Here is an 18,401-nt window from a genome sequence, read left to right as displayed (position 1 = left end):
TTCTCTTGCATTGGAACCGGAAAATGGACGGGCCACTCTAAACCGTTCGTCTCTTCATAGGATAAGGGCCTCAAAGAGTGGATGAATGCAACAGATCTCAAAAAAGCTTACTAAAGCTTTTTGAGTGACCTCATATTCCTCCTCACTGTTTGGTATATACTCATTTGAAATTCCCATTTAATTTAGATTTAAGTTGTAAAAGTAATACTTACGCAATATTGTGTTCTTGATTATTATATATATTAGCAAACTGTTTATCATAAAATTTTTAAGCAATAAACTATAACCTGAGAATTCATCAATGAATTTTAAATAAACTAAAATTTCCTAGTCAAGGGGACACAGGATGTAACTCTCAGAAGATATACCAGATACTGCTTGCAGAATAACAGAGAATAAAGTGCAGTTGTCTGTTATTCTGCATTATTCACATTTTTTATACTAACTAAAACTGCTTATTCTATAGTTTCAACAGATATAAAAAATTAATAAGGAAACACAAAGAAAATAAATCATTGTGTTAATTTCAATATCTTGATACAGAAATTAATAAAGAGTACATATTGTAATTACCATAATAAGTTTCTACCAATGGCTGATGAATTTCCACTACTCTTGCAATACCTTCAAATAATAAAGTGATGGTATCAGCATATATCACATTAGCACGTTTATCTGATGGTTGTGTTTTTTGGGCTATCTTCAGATTTTTCTGAGCTGTATCTGCAATCTGGTGACAGAGGGGGGGAAAACACCACTTTCAACTTTCTTACAAAAGAGAAATTCATTACGGAAAGCAGACTAAAATATAATGCTTTTTAAAAACTATAATCATAATTAAAACTGATTTATTTTAGATTTAAATCTGTAACTGCTTGTATTATAATAAAACTACAGTTTCTAACTTTATGTCCAAGACAATAAAACATCAAAGAAATGACCAGCCAGTCACACACAACCCAAAAATTTTGCAAACTGAGATATTATGTTATATAATTTTATTTCTCTCAATTCTTGAATTTATCAAGGAAAACTTAAAAAGATTATTAAATAGACTCTTCATTACTGCATCTCACAGGGTGAATATTAAATAAATGCAACAGAAATAATGCTTCCAGCTGCTATATGCCATAGTGAAATACTTTATAAAATTTAATTTAAAAATATATAGCAGCATAACTTATACAGTGGATTCCAGTTATTTGGGCCACCGGTTTAATCAGGGCAGCCGTTTTATTTAGGGTAAATCTTAAAAAACAGAACCCAATCGAGAAAATAGCCAGGGTTTACTTCGCTTAATTGGGACAACATGCCGTTTAATCAGGACAGGAGACCGCAGCACTGGAGATTACCCTACAATTGTCTTCGACCGTACCACGTGGTTTGGTAGGATTTCTGGAGGTCACAACCATAAAACAATAAAAACAATTACCAGTCACCTGTTTATTAGGCTTTTCTGTTATAAATGGATAGTAAACTCGATCTTATTGAATTTGCGATAATACCAACAGCTGGAATTCTGTGGGTTATTATGGTGAAATGTGTTTACACTTCCATGGAATCTTCAATCATAAAAAAAAATTAATTTTCAGAATCTTCTCTTCATTCCTATTTTTAAAGCTTCGTAACTTGTTATTCCATTCTCACTTGTGCGTATTGTGTTACTTGCAATTTGTGTGTGCCATGTTCTTTGTTATTGATTGCTTATCTTTTTACTGTTTTAAATTTTAACACCTTCTCACAAATGTCAATGAACAGAAATGTCAACTTGTTAGTATGTACATATTACAGTATGTATTAATTATTCCGATTATCGTGTATATTCTTTCGATTTTCATGTATCATTTAATTTTTAATTCGTAAGGTAATAAAGGGTAAATTTGTGCTTAATATATCTTTACTTTTATAGCCTATGGATAATATTCCTCCTATTTTCGCTAATTAGAATCGCTGTTTAATAGAATTAAAATTCAATTCACAAACGTGATCACAATGACCGGCACTTACTACACATCGTATAGTGAACAGTACTTTACCATGGTGAGTCCATTGTAACGTTTGTTGTTTGTTTGTTATTTGGTTTTTTAGGAGCAGTAGCAACTAAGGCCATATTGCTCCGGGGATATGCGGTGGTCATTCCCTGACCTTTCCGCATCCTCCGTATTTGGTGGTCATGGGCTCGAACCCCGGTCTGATCAAGAAGCGTGTGCTACGCACTGCTGCTCCTGCCCACCTGGCTAAGGAGGTGCCCCATCGTAATGTGATTTGATTGTACAGAATGTGTTTAGTGTCAAACGGCACCAGGGGTTTCCCCCATCTCCACGATTTGATTGTACAGTGAACCAATTGTAAAGCGGGGGTCCATTGTATTTTTAACTATTTACGTGAAATTTCGGATAATTGGGGCAGCCGCTTAATCGGGCCAAAATGCACTAGTTCCGATGTGTCCCAAATAACCAGAATCAACTGTATTTTGCAGTGCGAAAATACACAAACAGTAATGTGCCATTAGACCAACAGTCTGCAGTAAACTACAGCCTTGCCATTTTGTGATGGCATAACATTTCAGAAGTTGTCAGTTGCCTCATAATACTGATATCAACCCCTTGGACTCTATAACATCATATTTTCTCCATCCTGCTTCTGACTCTCTTCTAAAATCCTTCTATGATAATAACTCACTACTTATCACAGCTATTCTTTTGTTCTGCTACAGCTGCAACATAATTTTGGCTGGTACTAATCCTGTGGCTTCAATTCAGATTCAACACACTCTATTCTTAGAACTATGAGGATTAATGTTTGGCCATTCTGTAATGATACTATCTGTGTAGTTTAACTGTCTAGCTGGCAAGGCAGTGTATTTTATATACCAAAAACAGTAAAACTTACGAATTTAAATATCTGTTAGAATCACTTAAGTGCAAATTTTAATATTTCTTCTATATGATATTCATTTTCAACTTCTATAATTAATTATTTTTTTAAATGGAAAACTTGGGCTGTAAAAAAATTCTTTGTAGCTCCACATACATCACTGCTATGATACGTTACATAAGAGTTTCAGTCTTCAGGACTACAACAGCCAAAAAGGCTACTGTAGCCCTGAATTCTGTGACAGTATAGCGGCTTTGTCACTTATCATCCATTTGGAGAAGTCTGGATTCCATTCTGTACAAGACTGGAGGAATTTCTAAAGTCCTCTTCAATTTAAGCTGTAGTTAGCTGACCCCAGGCAGAGAGCAGTAGTCCCCCCCATGAGTTATTCTAGGTTTTACAGCCTGCACAACATGCAAATGGCCTATGAATACACACTTGTATAGGCATAATATACAATGGTACCATATGGTGTAAGTCATTTATGTGCCCAAAACACAAAACTGAATCTTGGGTATTGCTTATAGGCTTGCAGATCCAACTTAGGAAAGATGTAGACCTGTTGGAGAGGGTGCCGACAAGAGAAATCAGATTGAGTGCATACACAAATTGGGCATTCTTATCAAAACAGCGAGTTAAGTTTTGCAAGCTAAAGAGTGTGAAAACCTGGCATCTGATTGAAGTGTTTAAGACCTCGAAAGGAATGAGTGAACTAAATACTGAAAGAATTTTTGCATTTAGTCACATGACATACACAAGGGGACATAAATTTAAATTGAGAGGATTGTCAGGCTAAATGTCTGAAAATTTTCCTTCTGCCAAAGAGTGTTTGTTTGTTGGAATAAACTCCCACCTACTCTTGTGGAATTTGAAAGTTATCTAACCTAAAAAAGGGATTGGATAAATACTTGAAAGAAATAGGTAAATGAACATAAAAAGAATATCAACTTTCCATAACAATATTGTCAATTGCGCAGTGAGAAATAGACTTGTAAAGAATAACTTGTCACCCTGAAACTACTCAAGTAATATTGTTACATATATATAATTAGAAAGGTAGAAGAGTGTAATGATCTGAATATTTGAACATCCAATTAATACTCAATAGATATTTTGCCAAAATGTCTGTCAGATAAGGCACCACCTGACAGGGATTGTTCTTGTTGTTATTTGGTTTTTAGGAGCATTAGCAACTAAGGCCATATTGCTCTGGGGATATGCGGTGGTCATTCTCTGACCTTTCCGCATCCTCCGTATTTGGTGGTCATGGGCTCGAACCCCAGTCGAATCAAGAAGCGTGTGCTACGCACTGCTGCTCCTGCCCACGGAAGCGCCTCCTGATAGGGAATAAAGTCAGATACCATATTAATACTGTAGAGAAGTTCTGCAATTCTCTCATTTAAATTGTCCGGTTTAGTTTAATTTTTGTATACATGTTTGTGAAAAGGCAGTTAACATGTAAATTTAATTGAAATGGGAACAATAACAACGGTACATTATTAAAAATAAAATACCATGAATATTGAAAAAAGATTTGTATGTACCCTGTTGTAAATTATTCATTCATTCAATTAATTTTTTTTTTTTTTTTTTTTTTTTTGTAAAAGTACTTTTTTTTTCTGTGAAGCATATTCACATAAAGAAAGATGCACAGTGCCTGTTTTGGGAAGTAGCACACTGTGTTTTGTTAACTGATCACAGTGGATAACATAATGGAATAACCACCTTTATCTCTACTGGAAAAGTTTCTAATCATTGATAGAACCACATTGAGCTGTCCTAGCAGCCTAGGACAGCTCATGTTGTATGAATTTCACTGACTGCTGAGAAAACTTAATATCAGATTGTATAGTTACTCTTAAGTCCTTTTCACTATCTATAATCAGGTTGAGAAATAACCACAACTGGTTATTACACTCTTCCATTATCTAAAAACAGGTCTAGAAATAACTGCTATCAATAGAAAGGGAAAACATTTTTGCTTTTATAATGATTACAATGGTCTTAGAAATCATTTAAAATTTTTTCAGTAAGACTAAATAGTAACTTTGATAAATATAAATGGAAAATATTTAAGGAAGTTAGAGTTAGCATGGAACACAAACTGCACTACGTTATTTTAAAAAGAAATAGTTTAATTACTGCTTACAGTTTCAGGAAATAGTTGACATATTTCCATCCTCAGGTCACTGAGGATGGAAATGTGTAACTGTTTCTGAAACCATCATTGGTAATTAAACTTTTCTTTTTTTTTTTTTTAACAACATAGTGCAATTTGTGATCCTTACTACTAATGCTAAATTAGTGCCTCTGTAACTATGTAATGTCTTGGAATAATTATGTGAAGTTTACGAAAGTTATTTTGGAAGCTACTAAGCTTGTATCTCAACAAAAAGGTATTCTACAAAGTATAGACCAAAGTGAATGATATCAGTTCTTTTGCCTACCAGTAAATCATCTGGTGTTAATATTTCATAAACAGAAAAAAGAGAAAAACTGTAAAAATTAATGATAATGACAATAACAGGATCAGCTATATTTTTCACATATGAGAAAAAAGCAACTCAAATTCATTTAGTAATAAAAAAATTACAAATTACCTGAGAACAAAGATAAGTTGAAAATTTTCTTAGTCCTTCTGTGTGTTGATTTAGAAGAGGAAAAATTTTGAAAAACCTCTCTACAGAAGCAATGTCCTCATCTCGTACTGCTTCATCAAATTTTCTCATCACAATTGCTTTAAGCTTATTTTCAGCTTCATGTAAATGAGAAAATGCTTCATCCAGACTACTTCCTATTAAAAATTGAAAGCTTAGCGCAAATATGAATAGAGTCACAATGATAAATAAGCAGTTTTATAAATGAAATACTTTAAAACTGTACAATAACTAATTTACCCTGGGTATATTTAATTAATTTTTTTCATAGTATGATTTCTAGCCCGTTAATAAAAACAAATGTGGTTCAAATCCAATTTAAACCATTGAAACATTTTTTTCTGGCCTGCTTTTTTTTTTATTATTTATTTATTTTTTTAGGGTACTAAAGTTAGTCTGTCTCATTCAATTTTAAATATCATTAAAAGCATCATTATTATAATAAATACTACAAACAACAATTTATAAGATTGCAAAAAATTAAGTATTGTTATTCTATGCTCCAATAAATTACCTGATTTCGGTATAGTTTAGGGCTGAAGCCTCAAGGTTACGTAAATAGTTTAACTGATGTACAAGTTAGTGCATTTGCATCATTTCTGTACATAGCCAACTACATAAGTAGTCATAAATTGGCATCATTAAGTATATGTCATATTATGAATACCTTCACAACAAGTTGCCATGATATTGCACTACCTCGAATAAGTAAAACTTCACCATAGGAGAAGACTATTGTTACTTATTCTCAGCAGATACCATAACCCATACAGCACCGTTTTGGAGCTTATTAGCTCCTCATCAGTGGGTGGGCAGGTACCCTTGTGCAGGTACCATATTGTGGATTTATACTTCGCAACTGGGTTGTCATCATTGCAACACAAGGTAGTGCAATATCGTGGCAACTCATTGTGAAGGTATTCACAATATGAGATATACTTAATGATGCCAATTTATGACTACTTATGTAGTTGGCTATGTACAGAAATGATGCAAATGCATTAACTTGTACATTAGTTAAACTATTTATATAACCTGAGGCTTTAGCCCTAAACAATACCATAATCTAAATTACTCCACACCATCAGGCATCTCTCATATTGTGGATTTATACTTCACAACTGGGTTGTCATCATTGCAACACCAGGGTACCTGCCCACCCATTGACGAGGAGCCAATAAACTCCAAAACGGTGCCGTATGGGTGATGGTATCTGCTGAGAATAAGTAACAATAGTCTTCTCCTATGGTGAAGTGTTACTTATTCAAGGTAGTGCAATATCATGGCAACTCGTTGTGAAGGTATTCACAATATGAGATATACTTAATGATTCCAGTTTAGGACTACTTATGTAGTTGGCTATGTACAGAAATGATGCAAATGCACTAACTTGTACATTAATTACCTGATTTTTAAATTTTATACAAAAAGTGAACTTTGCCAATTACTAACTCATTTCTGGGTGATTTTTTGAACACCAAACTCAACAATGTACAGACCCAGGCCTATGCAGATGACCTGGTCATGCTCTTTTCTGCCAATAACAGAGCCCAACTAGAAGCAACTGCCAACCAGGCCATCTCCATCCTTCAAGCTTGGGCAGAGCATAACAACCTAAAGATCTCCCCAGAGAAAACCAATTCGATCCTACTAAAAGGTACCCTTGATTTGAGAAGACCACCCCAAATCAAGGTCAATGGTGTTACAGTAAAAATAAAAACAGAGCTTAAATATCTAGGTTTGATCTTAGACAAAAACCTTTCCTTCACTCCTCATCTAGACCAACTCAGGAGTAAGATCAGGAAGTATGCTACCTAAGCCTCAAGAGTTGCCCGGAAGGACTGTGGCTTAAAGAAGAGAATGCTGTCCCTCTTCTATAAGGCAGTTTTCATCCCGGTTATCAACTATGCCTCTGGAGTCTGGTACAAGAAGGCCAATACAGTAGTAAACAGATCGCACCTAGGAACTATCCAGCACTCTCTTCTCCTTCTGTCCTCGCATGCCTGTCGTACTGTCAGCACCCATGCGCTTCAGGTCCTCACTGGACCTGGAGATTCTTCGTCATAGGTTGCTCTACCAAATAGCCAAAGGAAAAGCAGTTACCTGCGCAGGTTTCACCACTGACCCAGTAAATAATAGAAACGCTGAAAAGAAGAGACTTAATGAACATCTAACAGACACCTGGCAAGGAATATGGCAGACCTCAACTAAAGGCGCTGTCACCAAAAGATTCCTCCCGGATGTCAGGGCCTCCTACCCCCTCACACCTGTCTGGTTTTCATCAGGACTCTATGCTACCTACATCCTCACTGGACATGGCTCCTTCCAGAAAAAACTACATGACTTCAGAATTTCAGACTCACCCCGCTGCCACTGTGGAGAGGATCAGACGTGGGAGCACCTTGTCCACAGCTGTGAAATCTACGAGGACTTCAGGAGGATCCTAATAACGAAACTACGCTTCAACTACCAAAATCAAGAACACCTCACCCTACAGAATGAAGAAACTTACCGAGCCTTGACTCAATTTGCAATGGACCTATTTACCAGGCAGAAAGCGCTACCACCACCACCTTAGTATCCGAATCAATAGGTCATAACAACCATGACTACCAACTGTTACTGCGCATCATTGAGCCATGGATGCTAATGCCTTGGACCAACTTACACAAGACTTGACCAAAAAACTATCCAGAGTACAGAACCCAACTTGATCCCTCACATCTCAAGTAGTCAACTGGTCTCCCCACTTGGTTGGGACAATACTAGCAGTGCAATCAAAGACAGGGTCCACACATACCTCGACAAATTCCTCATCATTGATTCCTGGACCAACTTCTCCCGACCAGACGTGACACATCTCATCAAGAAGAGACCTACCATCGATCCCTGGACATGACCATCATATCTTGGACTCCCAGTTTTGACCATCCCACTATTCGTTATCATGGACTACTGGACCAGCCTTCAGTCTAGATGCGACACAGACTCACCAAATGGAATCCCAATGACGACACCTGGACTAGACCTTCCTGAACATGACCCATCCACATAGCAGCACTCACACTGCTGGATTTCCACCAAGTTGTCGGCTCCAACTGACTGGCCGTGCTAGCTTTTCCTGGTTTTGATATGAACGAATGATGCCAGGACGAAGGATAGACATTTTCAGAGAAGATTCGATTGTAGAAAATCAACAGGGTACACAAGTCCTCTTCATGTAAATGCTTTAGCATAATGTAATGAACACTATCTGGCCCTGAAGCACTGTTGTGAGATCTATTTAATGATTCTTTCAGTTCTATTAATGTAAAGGGTTGGTTGTACGGAAAGGAGCAGTGTCTTGAGGAGTTAATTTTAAACCATTCTGCACGATCTTTAATAGTAGTAGTAGTGGAATGTGATGCAAGAAAGCAAGTGTATGACCTTATGCAGCATCAGCAAAAAAAAAAAAAAAAAAATCACACCATACCCTCCAAATGCCTGTCCAGTTCCTCCTTAAATTTATTTAACCTATCAACTTCCACAACGACAGATGGAAGTTTGTTCCAGCAATTAACCACCCACTGGCTAAAAGCAAATTTCCGCACATCTATTCTACATCTGTCTTTTCTTAATTTGAATTTATGCCCCCTTAGGTTCGTAATCTGAACAAGCGGAAGGATCCCAGCAGAATTCAGCGTGCTCAACCCATTCAAGGCCTGGGTTGATCAGATCACCGCGCAGGTCCCTAGTCTCCAGCCACTGCAATTTGCAGAACTTAAAGCCTCTCTTGGTAAGAGGATCCCATTCCCCTCACCAATCTTGTTGCCCTTCTCTGTACACGTTCAAGCAAATCTACATCCTTCCTAAAATGAGGCCTCAAGACCTGTACACAGTACACAAGGCGTGGCTTGACCATTGCCTTATACAGAGGGAAAATCACCTCCTTTTCCCTGCTAGCAAAGTTCCTATATATCATTGACAAAACCCCATGACCTGCCCTGGCAGCCTGTTTGCATTGCTCAGAAAACTTCATATCTAACTGCACAATTACTCCCAGGTCTTTTTCATTTTCTACCACCTTAAGTTTAGTACCACACAGTTGGTACGTTTCTCTGGGGTTACTTCTACCCATATGCAGTACTTTGCATTTGTCAAGGTTAAACTTCAGTTGCCACTTCTTAGCCCATCTCCCCAATTTTTCAAGATCATGTTGCAGTAGCACACTGTCATTACCAACCCTGCCAACCTTTTTATCATCTGCAAACTTCGATACTAAGCCTGATATACCTTCATCAATATCATTGATAAATATACAAAACAACAGTGGACCAAACACCGAACCCTGTGGGACACCACTAATAACATTAGTCCACGAAGAGCAGCACCCATTGATTACCACCCTCTGTCTTCTCCCACTCAACCATTCTTTTATCCATTGTAGCAACTTACCCTTAATACCATTCTGCTCCAATTTGTACAATAGTCTTCCATGTGCAACAGTGTCAAAAGATCTCCTGAAATCCAAATATATGATATCAAAATTATTTTTTGCATCCAATTCCTTTGTAACCACATCATATCCTTTCAAATTTGTCAGACAAGACTTTCCCTTAACAAACCCATGCTGTGTCTGAATTATTGCTGCAGTCTTGTCTAGATGATCCTGCAATGCATCTCTAACCAGTGACTCCATTATTTTACCCGGAACAGAAGTTAAATTAACTGGTCTGTAATTACTCGTGTCACCCTTCGATCCCCCTTTGTGAATTGGGGATACACTTGCACATCTGCAGTCCGTGGGGACCTCCCCTGAGTCCAAGGATGCTCTCATAATTATGGCTAAGGGTTTGCTTAGTTGCTTTGCCGCCTCCTTTAATTAGATAGTATGAATCAGAGCTGTAATACTGAATATGTTCTACGATGATAATAATATTAGTAAAATAATAAGAGGAGTTAACCTCAGTTTAATATAACTGGATAGATCCCATCCACCCCAGGTGCTTTTCTTATGTTTAACTTTCAACAATTTCTCCTCCACTTTGCTCTCAGTTATTACAAAATCATTAAGCACCCTGCTACAATATGATAACCTTCTGCCATTTTCAAACCTTAATAACTCCTCACGTGTGAATGTAGATGCAAAATACTCAATTCAGTTTGTTTGCTATCTGAGCAGGATCATCAACAGTTGAAACCATCGATATCAAGTGGACCAATCAGATTCATCCCCTTCCTTTTAGAGTTTATATAAGTAAAGAAATCCTAGCAGTTTTTCTTAGCATCCTTTGCCAAATATTTCTCTTAATCTGCCTTCGCCTGCCTAACCTCCTTTGTGACCTGATTACAGACTAGCTTATATTTGCCATAGGCTTCCGAGTCGCTTGATAATTTATATGCATCCCATGCATTTTTCTTCTCTGTTACGAGTCTCATTAGTTCATTTGATAACCATTTAGGCCTAAACCTTGAACAATATTTCTTATTAGGTATGAAACTTTTAGTAGCTTCCACGATTAATTCCTTGAATGCTTCCCAATTAGAATTTACTGTTGGTAACATCGTCAGTTGATCCCACTGTACAGAATTTAAAAACTGTCTGAGACCACTGTATTCACCTTTACGGAAGCAAAAACCCTTTCCTTTACCCCTGATGGTAATTATATCTTTAAGTAAATCCCACATCGGTACACTGTGATCACTGCCACCTAGTGGTTCCTTTATCTGCAAATTCTTAATACACGAATGATCACTGCTGATAACCAGATCAAGAGTATTACCCTCTCTGGTTGCCTCTCAAACATGCTGCTGCTGCAGAAAACAATCATCCAATAAATCCACAAAAGTTTTACTAGTGTGTGAGTGACCAACCCACAAGTTCCAGTCAATATCTGGTAAGTTAAAATCCCCCATTATAAGATATTCTGATTTACTAGCCCACTCTATTTCTCTGTACAATTGTTCATTGTACTCATTCGAGTCATTAATGTTCTGGAAGGAGCTTGCATAGGAAGCAGAGCTGGTGGCAAAAGATTCTGCTAACGCATTGGCAACTTCTTCAGGCGTAGACATGTCTTTTCCTTTCCAGTGAAGTATGGGAGAGGGTAGCCGAACAAATTTGCCATTTAGCACCTGTATCCTTCTCCCGATGATCTGTGTCAGTGTCATTTGTGATGGTTGATGCAAAAGCAATCCATGAATCGCATTTTGCTTTCCTTCTAATTCGCCTTGCTTTTGCTTTAAGCCTTTTATAAGCAATTAAGTTAGTGGTAGTAGGGCACTTCCGAAAATCATTCCGCGAAGTTTTTATTTTGTTTGGCAATAGAGCACTCTGCATTCCACCAGTGATTTTGGTGAGCACGAAATGCCTTTGATTTTGGAACGAAAGCATTTGCCACAGTCAGAATCTGATTGGTGATGTAAGTAGTTACATCATCAATATCTTTCTGTTGGACATAAATTCTGTCTGAGAGCATTTGGGCAGAATAGCCATCCCAGTTCGCCTTACTAAACTTCCAACTGGATCGTTGGTTAGGATTTTGAGTTACCGCTGTTTGTATTGAGCAAATAATTGGAAAGTGGTCACTGTTAAAAGGATCGGATAAAACCGACCATGTCAGGATTGGAAAGATGGATGGAGAGCAAATTGACAAGTCAACTGTAGAAGTAGATCCTGTAGGTAGGTGTATGTAAGTGGGAGATCCCATGTTTAGTAAATTAAGATCACTATTATTCATAAATTCTTCAATTAATTTGCCTCTTCTGTCCATTGTAGCGGACCCCCACAATGGATGGTGTCCATTAAAGTCACCGAAAAGATAAATTGGAGTTGGTAGTTGTGTAATGAGATTGTCAAGTTCTGAATGGGGAAGAGGTAGAGATGGTGGAATATAAACGGTAACAAGAGTAACTGATGTACCAACTGCAATACGAGTAGCCACAGCTTCTAGATTTGTTATTAACTGGATCGGCTTGGATGGCATGTTAGAATTAACCAGAATGGCTACTCCTCCACGGGCAGGAGACTCTGAGTTTCTATCTTGTCTATACATCGTATAATTGGAGAATTTTGGTGAAACTTGGGCTGATAAGAATGTTTCCTGTAGGCATACAGCTATGGGGTTGAATTGAGCTATTAAATATTTTAAGTCATCAGAATGGCTGCTTAGTCCTCTGCAATTCCACTGTATGATGTTATGCATTATTTAGGTTTATTTGAGGATGATTCATCTGCCTGTTTTTTGGATGCGAAACATTTTTTCCGGTCTTTTTTTTGGGAATGTGGGGCAACCAGTATCCATAGTGTGATTGGCATGCAATTCTAGGATGGGTTCCTCATAATCCACGTGTACATCCACTTCCATACTGTTTGTTTGAGGTTCAGCTTTCTTACAATCTTTAGTAGTTTTCATTCTTTCAGTGTCCTGCGAGACTATTGGAGCATCAGTTGGGATACTAATTGGGGTGTTTGTGGCCTCACTGGTTTTAGGTTTTGGAGTATCTTTTCTGGAGGTTGATAAGGTTTCTATAACCAATTTGCCAAAGAGGTGTTCGGTGGTATTGACACGTCTGTTTGAGCTGCAGTTGAAATATAGCTTCGGGTATGAGACACATAAGATTGACTGGGCAGGGTTAACATAATTTGTCTGCGTGCTTCAGGATATGTTACTTTATGTTCTATTTTGTATCTCTGATTTTTTTTCCAGTTTTCCACATATCGCATGATTTAGAAAATGCAGGACGACTTCCTTTGCAGTTGGGACACACGGGGGTTGAGACTGAGCAATCTGCTTTTGTATGGTCTTTAGAGCTACATATAGGATAGGTGGCATCACCTCTGCATGCCTGCTGAGAATGGCCATATTTCTGGCATTTAAAACAGCGAAGAGGATTCGGGATGTACGGTCGAATCCGGCAGTTTAAATAGCCAGCTTTTACAGTGGATGGCAAATCAGGAGTGCTGAAGGTTAAAATGATGGACTTCACAACTTTGTCTTGCACTCCACATGTCCTTGATTTTTAAGTCCTCTTAACTCCATTTCAAATTGTGCTTCACGTGAGCTGTAAAGTTAAAGAACTGCAGTTACGTGTTAAAAGAGCTACATGCGGCTTTTGAGCCACAGGTTGCCGACCCCTGTCCTATGCCGACTTCTTTTCTTCCTCTTTGTGTGTCAGTTGCTGAATGAATTTTTCCGAAGCAGCCATGAATCGATATATTTTGCTGGATCGAAGCGGGTCAGTGGTGGGCCTAAAATTTTAAGAAACAGTAGTGAAGAAACTATTTTTATCATCAACGAAGCGCTGGCAATCAGATTCATTTGTGAAAATCCTCATTCACATTCACTCGATGAAATTGGTATCGTACTCGAGAGCATTCATCAAATTCTTCAATTCTTCCGAAACCTTCTTATCAATTAGGTATCCATGAATTGCATCTTTTTCATTTAACTGTAACCTAATTGACAATTTTCTAACTTCGCTTTCACTGAATGACAACAATTCATGTTTAGAAGGATTAATACCTTCGTTGTCCTTGTTTTCCATCTCTCGTCATCAGTATTGTCACTAGTTCTTAAATTTGAATTGTCATAAATTTGTATTGTCACTAGTTCTTAAATTTGAATTGTCATAAATTTGTATTGTCACTAGTTCTTAAATTTGAAGTTTTTTCTTTTTTTTGAAACTGTCAAAAATGTCGGTGTCATTCAGATATTCAGGTACTGTGACCATGTAAACAGAGATAGGGAAAATTTATGAAAAAATATGGATAACGCATTTCTGCAAAACAACAGATGATTATTTGTCAGGGTAAAAGAAAATCACTTTTCTAATTCTCGAACGGGGCGCTTACAGCTTTCACAGAGGTGTCCAACCTACGGCCCGCAAGGAAAGTGAACTAAAACAACATTTAAAATTTTGTTAATTATCAAAAAAATTCTCATTAAATGTAACTGTGTATTGTACTTAATAAAATTTTCGAATATTTTCAATTTTACTTTTACATGCAACAAGATATGGAAAATGTAACACACTAAAAAAATCTAACTTTTAATTTTTTTGAATATGGCCACTGTACGGGAAAAGGTCGGACACCACTGCAGTAGAAGGTGGGCCAGAGCCCATTGGGAATACACCTTGATCTGCTCACTCTTGACTAGCGCGACTCCACCGTATGTAGGACAGGTGGTCGGATAGGTTTTACCAGGTACTAATAAGTTGTAGAATGCGTTAGCTCTCTTAATTTGTGCAGATGGACTAATTACCTAAATTGCCTGAAGGCCAGAAATGCAAACAGTGTGTACCGAGTTAATTCTCTCCTAATCTGTTCGCTACATGAAAATTTTCTTCGTTCAACAGAAAGTATTTTAAATGTAACTTCCAAGGAGAAGTCAAAATAATTCGCTGTAAAAGGACTTCACTGAACAGAGGTCCGACTGAGTAATTTAGAATTATAAAAATGGTTATACAGTTTTATATAGAAATATCTTAACAATAGACAGTAAAAAATGCAAATTTAGTTAAATAATTTTAAGCTTATTTGAATAGTAGGTAAACATATGAATTATTACAAATATTGGAATATTACAAATTTTGAAGTGCACTGCATCCAAATGTCACACGTCACTGTTAATAAAGGTGCCAGCACGCCGTACCGTCCCAAAAAAAGCACTGCTTCTATAATTCCCATTCTCTCTTTCAAAACAGCCCAAACATGTGCCGCCACAAGACAACATCCGTTTACTGTCCAACTTCAAACTCACAGAATCAACTTTTCATCTTCCTCATTTATTCATTCAACTGCCATTTTCTGGAACAACCTCCCTTCATACATATTTCCTGAAAATTACAGTCTACAGAAGTTCAAGTCAACAAATATCTTCTCAACCTCAACCCAAGCATGGTACTAAATACTATAGGTTCTAATACCTCTCGTGTTTGGGGTTTTCATAAAAAAAAAATTTGGCAAACACAGCCAGCAAAGGCATTTTTAGAAATTTGTTGCTGGATGTTATGGGATCTGAACTGTCTTCTTTTCAAAAGAATAAACTTAAATTTAAATATCACACAGACTGTATTTCCTCATGCAAAAAGTTTGGTTAGATTCCATGTAATTCTCTTTTCACAATACAGTAGGTCCTTGATTTAACGGACTAATTGGGGGAAGGGGTGTTTGCTATTGTCGAAAGTCCGTTAAATCGAATGTATTTTAAAAACATATATTAATAACGAACTTACAATGTACAGGATGTATTAAAATGTTATTATAATGTATAAGGATGAATAAAATATTATTATAATGTACATCGAGTAATTTATACATGCCACTAAAGCATCTGTTAAAAATATAAAAATAAATTTACGACAGGAACCAAACTTTATTTTAATTAAACCCATAAAAAACTATACAATGTAACTAATGGATTGTTTCCACCACTTTTATTTTTATTATTATTTTTTTTTTCTTAAAGCTCACACAAAGTTGTTTTCAATGTGAACATTAGTTTTTTCATTTAAATCCACTTTAGAGGGAAAAAATACTTTAAAATTCTTAAACTCCACTGAATAAAAAACATACTAAAAAACATTAAAAAAGATACATAATATTCAATATTAATATTAACTTAATTGAAAGAATCACAATTTTCAGAGTCAGAAACAACTGTCATATGGAGGGAGAGATGTTAATTCCTTGCTGGCAGAGGGTTCTGGTGAAATAAGTCCAGCTGATGAAGTGGTCTTGAAGAAATCATCAAGCTTAAGTTGCCTTACACATTGGTGCTGCTTTCTTATTACTGTAGATCGAAATTCTGTAAAATGTTCATAATAAGGAAGCACATCAGGGTCTGATGATGATTCAATATAATGTATGATGTCATCCATATGTTGTCTTATAACAGACAATTTAGGATGAGGTGCAACTGATTCTTCATCTTTGTTATCATCATTGTCCTCTTGTTCTCATGAAGAACATTTTCCACAATCTCTACCTCAGAAAAAAATTTGATAGCCCGGATCATCTTCATCATTTTCGAGCCACTGTTCAGCATCATTCTCAGTTGCATTTTTGTTACTGACCCTCAGAAGCTTGTCCCGGGAATTAGACACCTCAACTCCCTCAAAGTCCATTTCAGGTTCTATGTGTCATACAACAACTTCTTCCAAGCATTGGCCAAGGTAGTAGTCCCAAGAATTAGACACCTCAACCCCCTCAAAGTCCATTTCAGGTTCTACGCCATACAACAACTTCTTCCAAGCATTGGCCAAAGTAGTAATCTTCATATCTTTCCATGCAGCTGCTAAGTTGAAGATAGCAGATCTGATGTTGTATGCATGTAAATTTTGCAGTGTTCTGGTGCCACTTATATCTTCTTCTGCATCTTCTGTTTCTTCCAAAATAACCATTGCCTCTTCCAAAAACTTCTTCTTATACAACCTCTTACATGCAACGATTACACCCTGATTCATCAGCTGTATCAGTGAAGTAGTGTTAGGAGTCAGAAAAACATTTAATTCTCCCATTCCTGCTAACTATCCTCTCAGCATTAGGGCGAGTAGGTGCATTATCTATAAGTAAAACAGCCTTTATTTCATTAGAAGGAATTTTCAGCACATCTGTCTGAGAGCATCACACATCAGACAGATGTGTAATGCTATCAGATATAAATAGGTTCTACATTTTTCCTTTCGGACAGAAATTTTTTTGTCCGTTAAATCTGAAGTCTGTTGAATAGAGGGCCTACTGTATGTGATAATTTCCACAGCTGTAAAACCTGGTTTTAATAACCAGTTCAAAACCAAACCAAAAAATATTCATGGGTCAATTTAATATTAAATAGTTAAAAATAAATAATTTAATTTATTATTTTATTGAATAAATTTATTTCTGGAAGATAACCAAAAATAAGCTGAAAAACATTTAAAAATAAAAAGAGAAATGAAATATAAATTATAAGTGATTCTTTTAACAAAAAAATATCTGAATATACATAATCATTCTAAGTAGTAGAAAAAAAAAATATATATATATATTTTTTTTTATGTAAGATTCAGTTTTCAATTATTTCAAACATTATTCAAATATAAGTATATCACATGACAGTAGTGGGCTGATTTGCTAATGCTGCGCCTGTACTGCCATCCACAGTTCATGTTTTGCCTATATAATCTGGTTAAGATTACTTTTGTCAGTGGTGTGGCTTTGCATTTGAGTGCTTGTATCTGTCCTATTTTTAATTTTCGCTGCATCAGGACCACCGCTATTCAAGTCCTCTGCATTGGCGGTTTGATCTGGGGATCGGATGGTGGACTGATCTTTCGATCAATTCGCCTTTGCAGCGATTCCCTGACCATTATTGGCCTTGTGGTCCTCTGCTGAGATGGGGCATAATGGTCAGTCTATTTCTGTTTTATTTTATTTTATTTTATTGTAGTTGTTCACATCTCTGCTCGTGATATTTCACATAAATTTGGACCTGATGCTCGTCAGAGGAGGCGCCATTAAATTTCATTTAACTGGCTATTCAAAATTTAACTGATTATATTTTATTATCTTTGTATTTAGACTTTCTAAATTATTTTGAGAGTTTCTGCTGCAAGAATTTTATTCTCTTCCCTCCCTGTTGGTTTGATCGTTACGTATAATTCCACAATTTTCACTCTTCTGTCTTGCCATGCTGCTGGCATTTTTATTTATTTTTTAATCATTATTCTCACTTAAGTTTATATCTCAAGCGTCATGTAGAGGAAAATGCTTTTTGCTGCCTCTGATGTATGCGTTACCCCCCTTTTTTATGTAAGATTCAGTTTTCAATTATTTCAAACATTATTCAAATATAAGTATATATATCAGTAAACAAAGAAAGAGATCACACACAAAGAATTCAA

General features: G+C 36.5%; 1 protein-coding gene across 2 annotated transcripts in view; it reads right to left on the bottom strand.

The window, feature by feature from the left end:
• The window catches only part of Cog4 (conserved oligomeric Golgi complex subunit 4), a 182,687-nt gene that overhangs the window by 129,632 nt on the left and 34,654 nt on the right, over window positions 1-18,401 (bottom strand). For both annotated transcript variants that reach the window (XM_090376878.1, XM_090376879.1), the window contains exons 6-7: window positions 5,478-5,671; window positions 574-730 (exon numbers count right to left, since the gene is read on the bottom strand). In XM_090376878.1, coding sequence (XP_090233004.1) covers window positions 574-730; window positions 5,478-5,671 — 351 coding nt within the window. The remainder of the gene's footprint in view (window positions 1-573; window positions 731-5,477; window positions 5,672-18,401) is intronic.

Source organism: Mastigoproctus giganteus, chromosome 7 (assembly GCF_048544385.1).
Source record: "Mastigoproctus giganteus isolate SK-2022 chromosome 7, ASM4854438v1, whole genome shotgun sequence".
Taxonomy (NCBI): domain Eukaryota; kingdom Metazoa; phylum Arthropoda; class Arachnida; order Uropygi; family Thelyphonidae; genus Mastigoproctus; species Mastigoproctus giganteus.
The sequence above is the reverse complement of the archived record's forward strand: the minus strand, read 5'-3'. Positions and strand labels throughout refer to the sequence as shown.